The sequence below is a fragment of the Myotis yumanensis genome, unplaced genomic scaffold, assembly GCF_028538775.1.
Source record: "Myotis yumanensis isolate MYYU_CA2020_CCGP unplaced genomic scaffold, mMyoYum1.0.hap1 SCAF_2, whole genome shotgun sequence".
Taxonomy (NCBI): domain Eukaryota; kingdom Metazoa; phylum Chordata; class Mammalia; order Chiroptera; family Vespertilionidae; genus Myotis; species Myotis yumanensis.
Genome location: NW_027223753.1, coordinates 165,606,281 through 165,621,132, shown reverse-complemented (window position 1 = coordinate 165,621,132; position 14,852 = coordinate 165,606,281). Strand labels below are relative to the sequence as shown.

The window sequence follows — 14,852 nt, the reverse complement described above, 5'->3', positions numbered from 1 at the left end:
CTCAATTCCTCCCCTCACCCATGGTCACAGTATCAAAACAATCCTAAAATGGGACTGCTGCGTTTGAATTTAACACCTCCTGTCATGCCTCTTGCCCTCTGCATGCTTTCAGTTACCTCCTGAAGCAGTCCCCCTCACCTGCAAACCCTGCCCTTGTCAGGTTACAGCAAGCCCTGGTACCTGGAGCAATTTATTTGCTTGCTCTCACAAACACTTGGTTGGCCAACCAATTGTATCTTTAACCTCCAGCAGAAAACTGAAGTGGGTAACTGGAAAGCAGGAGCCAGGTCCCATCAGTACCTGTGGTTGAAGCCAGCATGTGGGCCCACCCTTCTCATCTAGGCTTAGTCAAGTCTTGCAGAATGGGCTCTACTGAGATCCAAACACATTAGCTATTTGTTAGATGAACTCATTCCTGGCACCTAGCAGATATTCAAAGTCTGGTTGATTCAAAGGGAACCTGGCTGTTGTGGCTCAGTGGTTGAGCATCGACCCGTGTGCCAAAAGGGCACTGGTTCGAATCTCGGTTTTGGGCTCGATCTCTGGTGGGGGCATACAAGAGGCAGCCAACTGATGTTTCTCATTGATGTTTTCATCCCTCTCCCTTCTCTAAAAAATCAATAAAAACATATAAGGGAAAGGGAAAAGAGGATGAAGATTTATATTTCACAAGAGTACTCTGTGGGCATGTCAAGTCTGTGCATAGGACCCAAAGTCTTAGCTCCATTCCAAGCCATGGCAGAGAACGGCCAAGGGCAGTGACAGCTCCTGGTTCCACACTTTCTTGGGCAGACTCAGCAGAAGCTTAAACTCCTGCCATGGGTGTCATTGCTAGTTGACCTCTGCACAGTTCCTGACAGCTAACTTTGGGGCTGAGCTGTTGATGTGGCTCCAAGAAGTATTACTCATCAGAAGTCAAGTCCACTGGCCTCATAGGACACCTTTGCATCTGGGATCTAAGCATCTTCACGTTGTCTTTATTCCCTTCAAGGTTTATCTTCAGGGTTGCACTGTGGAGAAAAGAAACCAAAGGTTCCTTGGTGGAACAGACCCTTCTTAGTTCCTACAGTCCCCCAACAACAGCTCCAATCCTGGTTCTTATGGCCCAGGTATACACAAGAACAAACAGGTAGTAGGGTCAGTAACCAGACCTGTGTTTCCAGGATCTGCCAGGACAAGCATAATCCTATATAATAAAAGCCCAGCAACCAAATGGCAGAACGACCGGTCGACCAGTTGCTATGATGCGCACTGACCACCAGAGGGCAGACACACAATGCAGGAGCTGCTCCCTGGTGGTCAGTGCACTCCCACAGTGGGAGCACTGCTCGGCTGACTGGGATGAGTGGAGCTCCCACAGCGGGCAGATCCCCACAGAGCACGCCCCCCACCAGTGTACGAATCCTGTGCACCGGGCCTCTAGTTTTTTTGTTTTTGTTTTTTTTATACTTGCTATCTTTTTTTTTTCTTAAAGTATTACAAAGAGTATTACACATGTCTCCTTTTTTCTCCCCCTTAACATTCCTCCGGCTTCCCCCACCCCCCAGTGTCTTGTGCCCATTAGTTATTCTCATATGCATGCATATAAGTCCTTCAGTTGATCTCCTACTCCTCCCAACCCTCCCCAGGGTTCCCACTGTAGTTTGACATTCTGCTCAATGCTGCTCTGCCTCTGTATCCATTTTTGTTCATCAGTCTATAATGTTTCTTATTATCCATAAATGAGTGAGTTCATGTGGTATTTTTCTCAGCTTCCCAGGGGCCGTCTCAGTCTCACAGAGGCCATCTCAGCCTCACAGGGGCTGTCCCAGCCTCACGGGGGCCGTTTCAGCCTCACAGGGGCCGCCTCAACCTCACAGGGGCTGTTTTGACCTCACCAGGGTCGTCTCAACCTCACCAGAGCTGTTTCAACCACACGGGCCATCTCAGCCTCACCGGGGCCGTCTCAGCCTCGCCGGGGCCATCCCAGCCTCACCAGGGCCGTCTTGGCCTCACAGGGGCCGTCTCAATCTCACTGGGGCCGTTTCAATCTCACTGGGGCCGTTTCAACCTCACCGGGGCAGTTGCAACCTCACCGGAGCCGTTTCAGCCTCACCGGGCCCAATTCGACCTCACCGGGGCCGTTTCGACCACACCGGGCCTGTAGTTTTAAATAAAGGAATTAAAGGACAGCCACCCTGAACAGACCAGCTCCACCCTCTTTTTCCCTGTTGTCACCAAGTCCTTCTCTAATGAGACTGAGTAATATTCTCTTTTTTTCTTGTTGTTAATCCTCACCCAAGAGTATTTTTTCCATTGAGAGAGTGGAAGGTAGGGGGAAAGACAGAAAGAGAGAAACCTCAATGTGAGAGAGACATATCAATTGGTTGTCCCGAACTTGCCCCGACCTGGACTGAGGATTGAGCCTACAACTGAGGTATGTGCCCTTGACTGGAATTGAAACCAGGACCCTTCAGTCTGAGGGCTGATGCTATGTACTGAGCCAAACTGGTTAGGGCTGAGTCATATTCTCTTTATCCTAAGAATGCCCATCTCCACGCCTAATTCATTCCTGGACAAGACCAAGCAAACACAACCCATTCTTTATGGTCCAGGTGAGTACCTCCTGTTCCAGGAAGCCTACCCCAACTGCTTATGCCCATTGAGCTCTCACCCCTTCTCTGTTAGTACTGCCTGTGCCACTCATTTGCAGCTGAGCATGGACAGCCCTGTCCTCTCTCTGGGCATCTCCCTTGTCCTCTCAGGTAGATGATGAGTTCCTTAAGAGCAAGGCACTTCCTCCCCATCCATGGTATTTCCTCTAAACTTGAGATCAGTAGACTTGTCAAAAACAAACACTTAAAACCTAATTCATAGTCACAAGCCCATGAATATTTCATTGCTGTCAGGCCATTATGGAAAATTGCAATTTGCAGGGGAAGGGAAGGTTAAAAAAGAGGTGGGCACACAGAACTGGTGAAGCTATTTGCTGTTTTCCTATTGCTCTGATATGAAGGATGAGAGAGGGAACTTTGCATGTGGACCAAGAGAAGGGAACCCTTAGTGTTTGCAGCCACGAAGGCAAGTTGGGGGCTGGGCCCAAGTTTTCCTTTTGCCACTCCCTTGGTTTCTCCATATGTAAGTTGGGATATTGGATCAGTAACTAGGTAATATGATCTCTTTTCTTTCTGAGTTTCTATGACTGATGATTCTGAGTCATAGGTCATATTTGATATCATCATCAAAACACCCAGAAAATAACAAGCGAAGGCCAAGTAGGCTGTATCAGCCCGCGCCAGATTATCTATTTGGGCAAGAAAATACAGTCAGGCATGGACATGCACTCCAAGTAAAATGCTCCACCAGACAGCCAAATTTGAGTTGAATCAATCAGTCTAGTTCCTGGAAGTCCGGGATAAGGTTTTCAAGGTTCCCTGAGCCAGATGGTGTCCACACTATGCCAGGTATAAAACACAAATTATGGCTTTGTTTTAGAAAGAAAGAAAAAAGAGCCTGATTCAATGAGTGACTTATGACTTCTATCACTTGATGATTAAAAACAGCATCATGTTGCCGAAGCCGGTTTGGCTCAGTGGATGGATCGTCGTCCTGCAGACCGAAGGGTCCCGGGTTCGATTCCGGTCGGGGGCATGTGCCTGGGTTGCGGGCACATCCCCAGTGGGAGATGTGCGGGAGGCAGCTGATCGATGTTTCTCTCTCATCGATGTTTCTGACTCTCTATCTCTCTCCCTTCCTCTCTGTAAAAAATCAATAAAATATATTAAAAAAAAATAAAAAATAAAAACAGCATCATGTTAAAAAGACCACCTCATCCCCACTAACCGTGCAGGCCAGGGACTAAGCTGAGTTGGTTGGTACAGATCAGCCCCCTGTACCTGTTTGGGGCTGTGCCAGGCAGTCCCAGTGCTTACTTTTCATTCACTTGTGGCTGCAGATTCGAGGGGACATGTCTAAGCAAATTCCTCTCTGACTTTATCAAAGATCCCACATAAAAGAGCTTCCCAGCCCCTCAGCCTCTGGGGTCCAGTTGCCCTTGGTGGAAGTCAGAGCCTGTTTCCCGAGGATGCACAGTGTGCCTTTTGATGAATTCTGTTTTCCAGCTGAGGCTCACGTTCTAGAAGACAGTTCTGAGTGTACTCACCCGAAGGGCCCAGGGTGCTCAGTAGAAAGGCTGACGCTGGTAGCCCACCTGTACCCTCTCTCTGGTTTGAGAGCTAAGGTTTGGCCCTGATGTTTCAGAACCACTGCTCCAATTCTTGCTACACCTGACCAATCCAGCTTCCGGCAAACAGAGACAGCCTGCCACTTTGATCAAGCGAACCCTTTGAAGTGGGTTAGGCCGTCAGAAGCATTTTAAATCTCTTTCTTCTGATTCCCCAGAATAATGTGTTTTAAAACTTCATTTTAAGGAATAAAAACATTGCTGGAATCCAGGCATAAAGAGAATTTGAGCAAAAGATGGCCCACTCTCTTATCAGAAACAATCCTGGGAGACAACAGGTAGTTGTCAAAAAAACATGCTCCTTCATCCCTTGGAGGCAAGGTGGCATGGAGACAGCAGCCAGCTGATCAAGGTCTCCGGATGACAATGTTTATCTCAACTACCGCAGCCACTCCCAGCATCACTACCATTAGCAACCTGCAGTTATTCTGCTTGTTCATACACCTCTTTTCCAAACCACGTTTCTTTTTCAGGTTACACATCTTCTCTGAGTCCCTACTAGATAGTTTGGACAAAGCAGAAAGAACTCTGAACTGAGAGAACGCAGAAAATCCCCTGATCCTATAAGACTCACCTGTCATTTTCACATTCTTTTCCCCCCCTAAAACAGCGGTTCTCAACCTGTGGGTCGCGACCCCTTTGGGGGTCGAATGACCCTTTCACAGGGGTTGCCTAAGACCATCGGAAAACATATATATTACATATTGTTTTTGTGATTAATCACTATGCTTTAATTATGTTCAAGTTGTAACAATGAAATTGGGGGTCACCACAACATGAGGAACAGTATTAAAGGGCTGTGGCATTAGGAAGGTTGAGAACCACTGCAGGGCCTAAAGGAATCTGGCATGGTCCCAGCCACCCGGGGCGGGGGGGGGGGGGGCGGCTAACAAAAACAGGAACTGAATCAAGCCACAGGAAGTCCCTCCTGGAATAGAGAGAGAGCACAACTGTCCATACCTGCTTCAAGCTTAGGGCCTCCCAATACTTGTGCTGCAGAATAAAAAGAGACACAGAAAAGTCTTTGATAGATTCCGCCCCATTACAGAGCAAAGCAGACCTCGGCACCTGCCCCGACTGCTCAGCGAGCCAGGAGGCAGACCCTCTGATGCTCTGAGGGCAAAGGGAGAGCTGATTTCAGCAAGCAGGAAGGCAGCAGCTACTAGCAGCTACAATTGAGTGAAATGATCAATAGGATAATTGTGATAATTATGAAGGGCTGCAGGTCCTTGGAAAAATTATAACCCATACAGATTTTTAAATTACTATTATTAGAAGTTATTATTACCAGGTGTAATAATGATAATAAATCATCCATTTATTAACCACATGGTGGAGATGAGTCAACTCAAAACCACAAAACTAAGAAAGAGAGATGCAAATAAAATCCCCACCTTGAAAATAAGGGATATTTGCTACCAGCCAAGATTCATTTTTCATCAGCCTTTACTGCACGGTTGGTTCCACCCCAAGCCTCAAATATGTCTGAGTCAGTTGAAGGGCGGCTTCTCGGCCTGCTCTTGTCCTCCGGCACGGCATGCAGTGCCTGGGAGACGTGTTCTGACAGAGCTATGAATCTACAAACGTCAGTTATATTGATCCATGAATGTCCATTAAGTGGAACAGCTGCCCATCTGAGCAGTTCACAGGATTTGGCATTCTTGTCACATTAAAACCAAGTTTCTACTGTTCAATTATTTTACATTTCCATTTTAAACAACTTCTTAATTATAAGACTTTTTAGTCTTACACTAAAAAATAACCCCATAAACACCTATGGACACATCCTGTTTTATTTGCTCTAGCTCCTCATTTTTTTTATTGGCTGAAGTATTTTAAAGTAACTAATTTCATCTATAAATACTTCGATATGTATCTCATTGATAAGGACATTTTAAAAAATTCTAAGCACAATGTCATTATTATACCTAACAAAATTAGTAATAATTCCATAGCATTCATATTTTAATGACAGCCTGAAGGGGGATATAAACGGAAAACAAATTAATTGGAGAAGACACAAAATTACTAAAATAATGGTTACACACACACTGCAAAAAAACAGAAATGTTGATGACAACATAGGGGTTCAAAAAGTTAAATAACTTTTACAAATAAATACAGATGTTCATGCAAAATATAAATGATAATCTATGGTTACCGTAGTGAGTGTGTGTTTTGTTTGTTTAAAAAATTATTAAATGCAATGTGATATGCTGGATTGTATCCCAGAACAGAATAAGAACACTGATGAAGACTAGTGAAATCTAAATAAAATCTGTAGTATAGTTAATAGTAATGTATTAATGTCAATTTCTTAGTTTTGGTAAATGTAGCATGGTTTTTGTAAGATGTTAACATTAGAGGAAACTGGGCAAAATATACAGGGACTCTCTGTACTACCTTTCCAACTTTTCTGTAAATGCAAAATTATTCCAAAAATAAAAGTTTATTTAAAGCCGAGCAAACAAATAAAGGAGCTTAAGAGTCCCCCCAGCTGGGTTGAAATGAAACCTTTAAACTCTCCAAATCTTCAGCATCACAGGCAATCTAAAATTTAAGAACAGCGCCCTCTAGTGAAGATAGTAGCAGGATTTCTTTTAAAATTTAAATCGATGATAATGTGCCTGAGTACAATTAACCCAAATCTTTGCAACCGAGGTCTCTCCCCGAGCCCCCAAAATAAAAATAAATAACATTTTATAGTCATTTCCACGTTTCAAGAGCAAAATATGTTGATTTTTGTATAAGAATTTTTTCAAAAAAACAAACTAAAAATCACTCATAGTTCTATTTTTAAGAGTCTCTATGAAGGTGTTTAATAGCCCTTAGATATACACACACACTCCAAATTCTGCAAATGGCTGTTCTACCTTAAAATGTAATTAATATTTCCACAAATCCTTAAAGAGGACCATCACGTTTGTGAACCACAGCTTATATAGTACTTCAATTCACCTCATTTCTAAAAAACACTCTTTGTCATGCTTCTGAAACCAAGAGGCATGCTGTAGCCCTGTCCACAGAACATGTGGCAACTTTTCCTTTGTTCCTGAAGACTGAGGCATGTCTTAGTCGTTGGAAAATGATCAATTTCCAGGCTTACATTTTAGACTATGAGAGCTAGATTGGTCAGGTGTAGCAAGACCAACTCCCACCTCTTACCTCTGGGGAGCAGTGACTTCCCAACATGGGAGAGGTGAGATGTTGCTGCACTCAGGATAGATTATAAAGGTTTTTTGTTTCTTCTGATTATAAGGTTTTAAGACTGGCCAGAGATGCACCAGTTACAGTTTTCTCAATCTTTTAAAGCAGATTTCCTTTTGATCTGGTACCTTACAGACTTTTAAATGTATATTTTTATTGCCTTTCAGAGAAGGGAGAGATAGAAACATCAATGATGAGAGAGAATCATTGATTGGCTGCTTCCTGCATGCCCGCAACCTAGGCATGTGCCCTTGACTGGAATTGAACCTGGGACCCTTCAGTCCACAGGCCGATGCTCTATCCACTGAGACAAACCAGCCAAGGCCCTTACAGACTTTTAAACATTCTACCGTATGTCTCAAAATCTCATCCTTTCTATTTTTAAAAAACCTGCACAATATTTACAGCTCGTTAATTAAGGAATTCTTTGACACTCTGAATCAAGCACCGTGTTTCACCCCCACACTTTCTTTCCTCCTCTGGCACAGACTTCCCACACTGCTCTTCCTTCCCAGCTGCTGTGGGGAAAACGGGGTGTGAGATGAGAAAATGCCTCACACACCGTGAGGTGCTGTGCGAAAGGCCCATCGTGACATGGATCAGCGAGAGGGAAGTTCTGACCCACCGCGGGGTGGTTTCCTTTATAAGGATGACGCACAGTTTCACTTCAGGGACATATGAAGGTGGGAACAAAAGGGCCAAGACGGAGAAGCCACGCGAATTAAAATGGTGGGCAGCAGGGGTCGGGAGCAGCACCTCCAACATCAGTCACAAGGAGATGCAAAGACTGCGTCAGGCCAAATCCCAGGACCTCCCGTGGGAAAGGCCTGGGCAACCTTGGCCCCTGTTCCTGATTTCTTAAAACGAATTTTCCCTGGTTTTATTAAGATATAGTTGATCTATCACATTGTATGTTCCTAAATTTTTGGAAGAAAGTTTGCTGCTCAAATGCTGCTCAGAAGAACTGGAGAAGAGGTCTAGGGAGGGGCCAGAAATGCGAACAATCAAGTTTGATTCAGGAGCAGAATTGCCAGAGGACACACAGGATGCTCAGTGAAATCTGAATTTCAGATAACAAATAGTGCTTTAGTGTAGGCCAGTTCATCTAAGATTCAAATTTCATTGGCTGTCCTGTGTTTTTTGCCAGTTAAATCTAGCAACCCTACTCTGGAGTGCAGGGAAGGCTTCCTGGAGGAGGCAGGATTTAGCCAGTGCCTTGAAGGGCAGGAGGAGAGGACTGAAATAAGCAAAGGACCCCAGAGAAAAGAAAGCTGGTCAGATGTGAGAGTAAAACCCGGAGAGCTGGCCCAGGGCCAGAGGACCAAGTGTCCTGGAGGTCAGGCTGAAGGGTCAGACTTAAACATAAGCAGTCAGGAGCCACAGAAGCCTTAGAGCAGGGAGGCCGTGGGGCTGAGTGTTGGGAAGCTCCTGGGTAGGACAGCAGTGAAAGGAGAGATGGAGGTGGCACCTGCGTTGGTTCAAGTGGAAGGAGACTGAGGCGGCAGAGGTATTCCGGCGGCACCCAGGCAGACCCAGCAGCCTGAGCCGCTGTGCCAGCAAGGACATTAAGTGTGGTAGGTCGGTGATGCTTTTGTTTGCTTGATGGAAGTCTTTCTACAGCTAAGAATGGACTCAGTGTAGCTAACCTCCTCCCACCTCTCTCAACCACACACTTTGACACTTAGGACCACGTTGCTAAGTGGGACCTTAAAGATCACCCAGTCCAACGCTGGGGTTTCACGATGAGCATTTATGGGGCCACTGGTCTCCTGTGTCAAAGCTCCTTTACATTCGGACCTAGTGGAGCCTCACCATCGCCCTGAACTCATTGTCTCCACTCTCAGAACAGGTCCAGCTAAATGAGCAGGGGCTGCCCATTCCACGGCTAAAAGGGGTGGAGTGAGTAGCAAAGCCCACTTCCAGCCCAGTTTCCACTGCACGACATATAGCACCTTTGGGAGTCTGGCAAAGCCCCACCAGCACCCCCATTTTGACCCTCACAGTCACTCTGTAATACAGGCAGGGAAGGTCTCGCGGTTCCCATGTACAGAGGAAGAAGTGAAGACTCAAGATGTCCAGGGCAAGGCTGCCTGGAAGGGCAGCGAGAGCCATCCCCCCGCCCCCCTCACCCGCACCCACAACTCCTGATCACTCCTCTTTCTCGGGCACAGTCCTTTCCTTGAGGGGGTGGGTGGGGGGCAGTGGAGCATCTTTCCTCACTCCCAGGGGAGCCAGCTGGCGGCCCCACACATTTCAGGATGTACTGACTTTCACTCTGTCGTGGCAGGCAATGCCACCTTCCCGGGGAGAAACCACATCCTCAACGTCGCTTTTTGCTTTTGGTACCTGTTGGAATGTTCTGGCCTCTTCTTACTTACATGTGTTTTCTCTAACATGAGCACTTTTATAGTACGTGTGTGTGTATCTGTTTTTGTGTTTATTTAAAGGAATGATTTGACTTTAAGAATGACCAATGCCCAGCCTTGGCCAGTGTGGCTCAGTTGGTTCGTAACCAAAAGGTCACTGGCTCAATTCCTGGTTACGGCACAGGCCTGGGTTGCGGGTTTGATCCCCTGCCGGGGTATGTGCAGGAGGCAACCGATCTATATTCTCTCTCACAGAAATGTCTCTCTCTCTCTCTTTCTGTTTCTCCCTTCCTCTCTAAAATAATTAAAAAAAAAAAAAAAAACACATTTAAAAAAGAATGACAAATGTCCAAAGGAATCTGACCTGGCCCCTGGTGCTGGAAGCAGAGTTTGGAGAGGGAACAAGCAGTCCCGGTTGTCAAGAGCTTAAGGCACAGATAGCAAGACACACAGGCCTGGGACTTGACCCCTTTCAGACAGAGCAATCAGGTGTGTGGCTTCATTCCCCCCCACCCCCGCCACGCCCCCCCCCCCCCCCCACACACACACACAACTGCAAACGCTCCAGGCGGTCATTCTCCAACAGGCAGACTTTGTTCCAATGACAGAAACAACGTCCTTGCAGAATTCCTACGAAGCTCCATTACTAGGAAACAGAGAAGGAAAAAAGGGACTAAATGAACTTTTGTCACAACGTTGGACTTAATCTTTTCTTGCATCCCAGAGACTAAAAAAAGAAAAGAAAAGGAAGCCTTTAAAGGCAGCGGAACCATTTCAATGCCGGAAGAAAGCGAACCCTGCTCTCATAAAACAGGTGTGGGCTATGCTGGAAAGTGAGGTGGCCACTCCTGCAAGCCCCGCTCCCTCTGGGCCCCGCTCCCACCTGCCCTCCACGGGCGGGTGCAGTCACCCTTTCTCGGCATCTGCTCAGCACGCTCTCGGGATGGCTGTGCCAGGAGCGGGGCTGCCTTGTGAGTGAGTGAGTGAGCAAATGAAAGAGTGGATCCACAGTCTCTGTGGAGTGAATCACCCCTGTGGAGATGTCTGGAAACATACAGCCCCAAGCAAATGGCCTGAGGCTCCAATGCCATTCATCTGATGCCCAGCCAGTGGACACTGGGGGAAAGTAAAAATACTCAAGTTCTCACTGCACTCGAGCCCCCCCCCCCCCCCCTTTCCCTCGGCCTGATCAGTCTCTGTCTCAGACCTTCTCCGGTGCTGCCATCATAGGAATTACTTGCAAATTCCAATGTTTTGTCCTGTCGATTAGATAGGGCACTCCTGGAGGGCCCAGGTAGAGCACAGGTAAGTGAGAAGAGTCCTGGGGGAGTCCGCAGGCCTATGGCTCTGAGTCTTTCGAATTTTAGGGTCCACTAAGCGTTCAACAAATTTGAGGGGCCTACTTAGGATGGCTAATGGGTTATTTTACCAAATAAGACCATTAAAACCAAAACAAAAAACTCAACACCGACTACCACATAGTTGATCATCATTTCCTAAAAGGGCATTTTGACACCGAAACAGAACACAAACCCAGAAAGAAGGGCAGTCCTCCCCCTGCTGACAGCACATGGCAACTACACCGTCCTTGTTCTCATTTTCCAGACACAGGCCGGGAGCTGTGGGCCTGAGGGACAGCCCAGACCTGAGGGTACACCCGTCTGTGGTATCCGAAATGGGATGTTTTGTTCACAGATCCCCAAATCAAAATGAGGTCAAGTTTATGAAAATGCCAAGCTTATGCGATCCCAAGTATGACCCTGAGGGCACGATGGGGCAGCCGGTGTTGGGGGAAGGGGGGTTTGGGGGTGGGACGCTTCCATGGTCACATGGGTTTGGGAAACACAGAGACACTTTCCAAGTTTATATATTATTCACGCATTTATTTGCGTAACTGCATGTGCAAGTGATTCTCCGAGGCCGCGCTGCACCATGCAGTGTTTCGCTGGGGAACGTGACCATGGAAACCCCTTGTCGGCGGGCAGCAGCCAGCGGACTCATTCATTATTCAGCAGGCGGAGGCGAGCGCGGGCGGACTGGCAAGCTGCAGCGCCAGCACCCGGGGCACCGCAGGGTCATGGAGGAGGGCGCCCATGCACCGGCAGGCAGGCAGCAGCGGGTACCTCAAGGTCGGAGTTGATGGAGGGGACCTCGGAGGAGCTGCTGGAAGACACGCGGGCCCGGATGACCCGAATGGGAGGGTACGAGGGGGGCTCCTGCTGGTGCACGTCTCCCGTGCTCATCTGTCCGTCGCCCGGCAGCCTGGCGGCGCTGCAGCCTGCCTGCAAGGTGTGTGGGGGAGGGCGGGCGGACACACTTAGTTCACTTCATGTTTTAATTGTCAAAGCACTCGCGTGCTCTAGCGTTCCAGAGGCAGGAAAGGGTGTAGCGTGCAAGCCTACCTCCACCCTCACGTCCCCGCTGCCCGTCCTCCCCAGAGGCGGCCGGCACTCCGGGTCGCTCACCCTTCCAGATGGTCTAACACACAGTCAAATGCATACACGCACCGCTCCTTACTGCCGCAGACGCAGCATGCGCTGCACTCTCTTACGCATCTTGTTTTTTTTTCACTTGATGTCTCAGAACGTACTGTATCAGAAATGTTTTTGGTACATTGTCTAGGTGTTCGCCGTCTATTTAACCAGTCCCCTACTGATGGATGGTGACGGTATTTCCAGTCTCTTGCTTTTACAATCAACACTGACTGCAGTGAGTTACACTGTACATTAAAAATTTCAGGCTAGGGCAGGGGGGCGGGGGCGGCTGGGAGAGGACAATGCGGGGGAAGGGGGACATACGTAATGCTTTCAACAATAAAGAATTACACATTTTTTTCAGGCTATTTTTAAAGGATAAATTCCTAGAAGTGGAATTGCGGGCTCAGAGGGTATGTGCCTTTGTAATTTGGACATCTGTTGCCAAAAATGCACCCCATAGAGGCCTTACCGACTCACACTTACCACCAGCAGAAAGGTTTAAGGGAGATTCCCTATCATCTATCTATCTATATATCTATCTATCTATCTATCTACCTATCTATCTATCTTATATCTATTATCTATGTCAATTCCTATCAATCTACCATCTATCTTTCTATCATTTATCACTTTCTATTTTCTCTATCATCTTTCTATCTATATCCTATCAATCATCCATCATCCATCTTCCTATCTATATTCTATCTATCAGTCATTTGCCTCTATCTATCTATCTATCTATCTATCTATCTATCTATCTATCTATCTATCTTTCAGAAAAGAACTTCTCCCCACAGGGCTCACAGGGTCGGGGCAGGGGTCTGGGGAAGGGGAGGGCTTCCTCAGACATGCTTGAAGCTCTGAGGGCTGGGGTTTCAGAGCTGGGCAGTCATTCTGCAAGGGGAACAAGCTGCCTTCTGGAGCCATATCTTTCACCAACCATGTGACCTTGGCAAGAAATTAGTCTTCCCCGAGCCTCAGTTTCCTAATCTATAAAAGGGAGTGGTAATCCCTGCCCTGCCTCCCTTGAAGTGGTGTCACAGGCTCAGATGTAAATGTCATGGACACATAAAAGGAAGGTCTACTGGCCTGGATCCCAAATCACACAGGGCTCCAGCGTGATTGGAGCATGGCTCCAGCGTAAATGTGGTTTCACGTGAGAGTCACTGGGCAGGCAGAGAAAGTCCATAACGGAGGCAGAGTCAGTGTTCTGGGCAGCCCCTGGGCGGGGTGGGGGAAGTGGGAGAAACAGAAGCCTCCCAGGCAACAACCATAGATTCTATAAAAACCTCCAGGCCTGACCACACCGGAGTCAACAATGCAGTTTCAAATATTCCAGTCCTTCGATCCCCATGACCCATGGCCCTTGGCCCCTCAGCTCAGCCTGAACAGGCTGCTTCTCTTGGAAAATCTCTCCTTAGGCCCAGTGCTCGGGAGGGACCTGGGACGATGACTAAGCAGCCAGTGGCTCTCGCTGCCCACTGCCAGAGGGCTGTCCAAACAGGACATACATCAGGACACATGGCCTCAGGGTACCTAGCTCCAACTTGCCCACTGGGACCTTCTCGTGAAAAAGGAGCATTTGCTAACCCAGCTGGCATGATATGGCAGCACTGAGAGTACGTCCTCTTTATAAACGCACAGGTCCCAGAATCAGACAGGCTTAGTTTAAAACCTCTGTGATTGTCTAACTATGGGATTTGGGCAAGTGACTTAAACCTCTCTGTGCCTCCATTTAAAATAATAACAAAGTTATTAAATAACAACAATAGAAACAATAGTATCTATCTCATAGGTTATTAAGAAAATTTGTGTTAATGATAATTTTTAAAAACAACCACTTATCAAGTGGTTACTTGGTGTCAGCCTGCCAGAAGCCAATCCAGCATGTCATAATTGCAAGAGTTTCATCAAAAGGTTGATGGAACTTGGGGACTCAACAAGGGCCGAGTCACATATGTTATCACCTGTTGGGAATGGCTGAGGGCATTTCCCTAAACCTGAAAAGGGATGATTGCTTGCTGCCAGACAGCGAAGGGCATCTTAATCTACATGTTATTGCCTCCTACTGGCCAAACACCTGAACAGCCGCAGGCAAATTCCCCCAATCTGAAAATGCTTCTGTATGAAACCCTTCCCTTTGAAGTGTATATCTCCACCTTGCCTTAGGACAATTTGTGTTAATAAATAGCAAGGGGTCCTGAGACAAGGAGATCTTAGTTTCTTTAGCTAGGCTCCTCTGACTCCCTATAATGCTTTTCAAAATTATGCTTCGTCTCTGGACTCTTTATTAAGTAACACACAGCTCTTCTCCAGATTGCTGAACCCTTCTAGATGCTGGAACAAGAACCCCGGCATCAGCCATTATGCCAAAGGGTGGTATGTAGTGTTGTCAAGAGCACAGACTCAGGTTGAGACAAATCTGAATCTTGGTTCTACCACTGACCAACTGTGTGACCTTAAGCAAGTTCCTTAACCGCTCTGTGCCCCATTTTCCTTATCTGTAAAAGGAAGGTAATACCTCAGGGGTTGGCTGTGAGGACTTAAAGAGTTAATCTATGTAATTAATCTATGTAATTA

At 47.0% G+C, this 14,852-nt stretch overlaps 1 protein-coding gene across 3 annotated transcripts in view; it reads right to left on the bottom strand.

Moving 5' to 3' along the window:
• Nucleotides 1–631: 631 nt before the first annotated feature.
• The window catches only part of TMEM44 (transmembrane protein 44), a 30,596-nt gene continuing 16,375 nt past the window's right edge, over nt 632–14,852 (bottom strand). Inside the window, exons 9-10 of one of the 3 annotated variants that reach the window (XM_070406534.1) lie at nt 11,919–12,077; nt 632–1,010 (exon numbers count right to left, since the gene is read on the bottom strand). In XM_070406534.1, the coding sequence (XP_070262635.1) occupies nt 987–1,010; nt 11,919–12,077 (183 nt within the window). In that variant the 3' untranslated portion in view covers nt 632–986. Of the gene's footprint in view, nt 1,011–11,701; nt 12,078–14,852 lie in introns of those variants that run through there. The other 2 variants (XM_070406535.1, XM_070406533.1) reach the window with 2 other exon arrangements.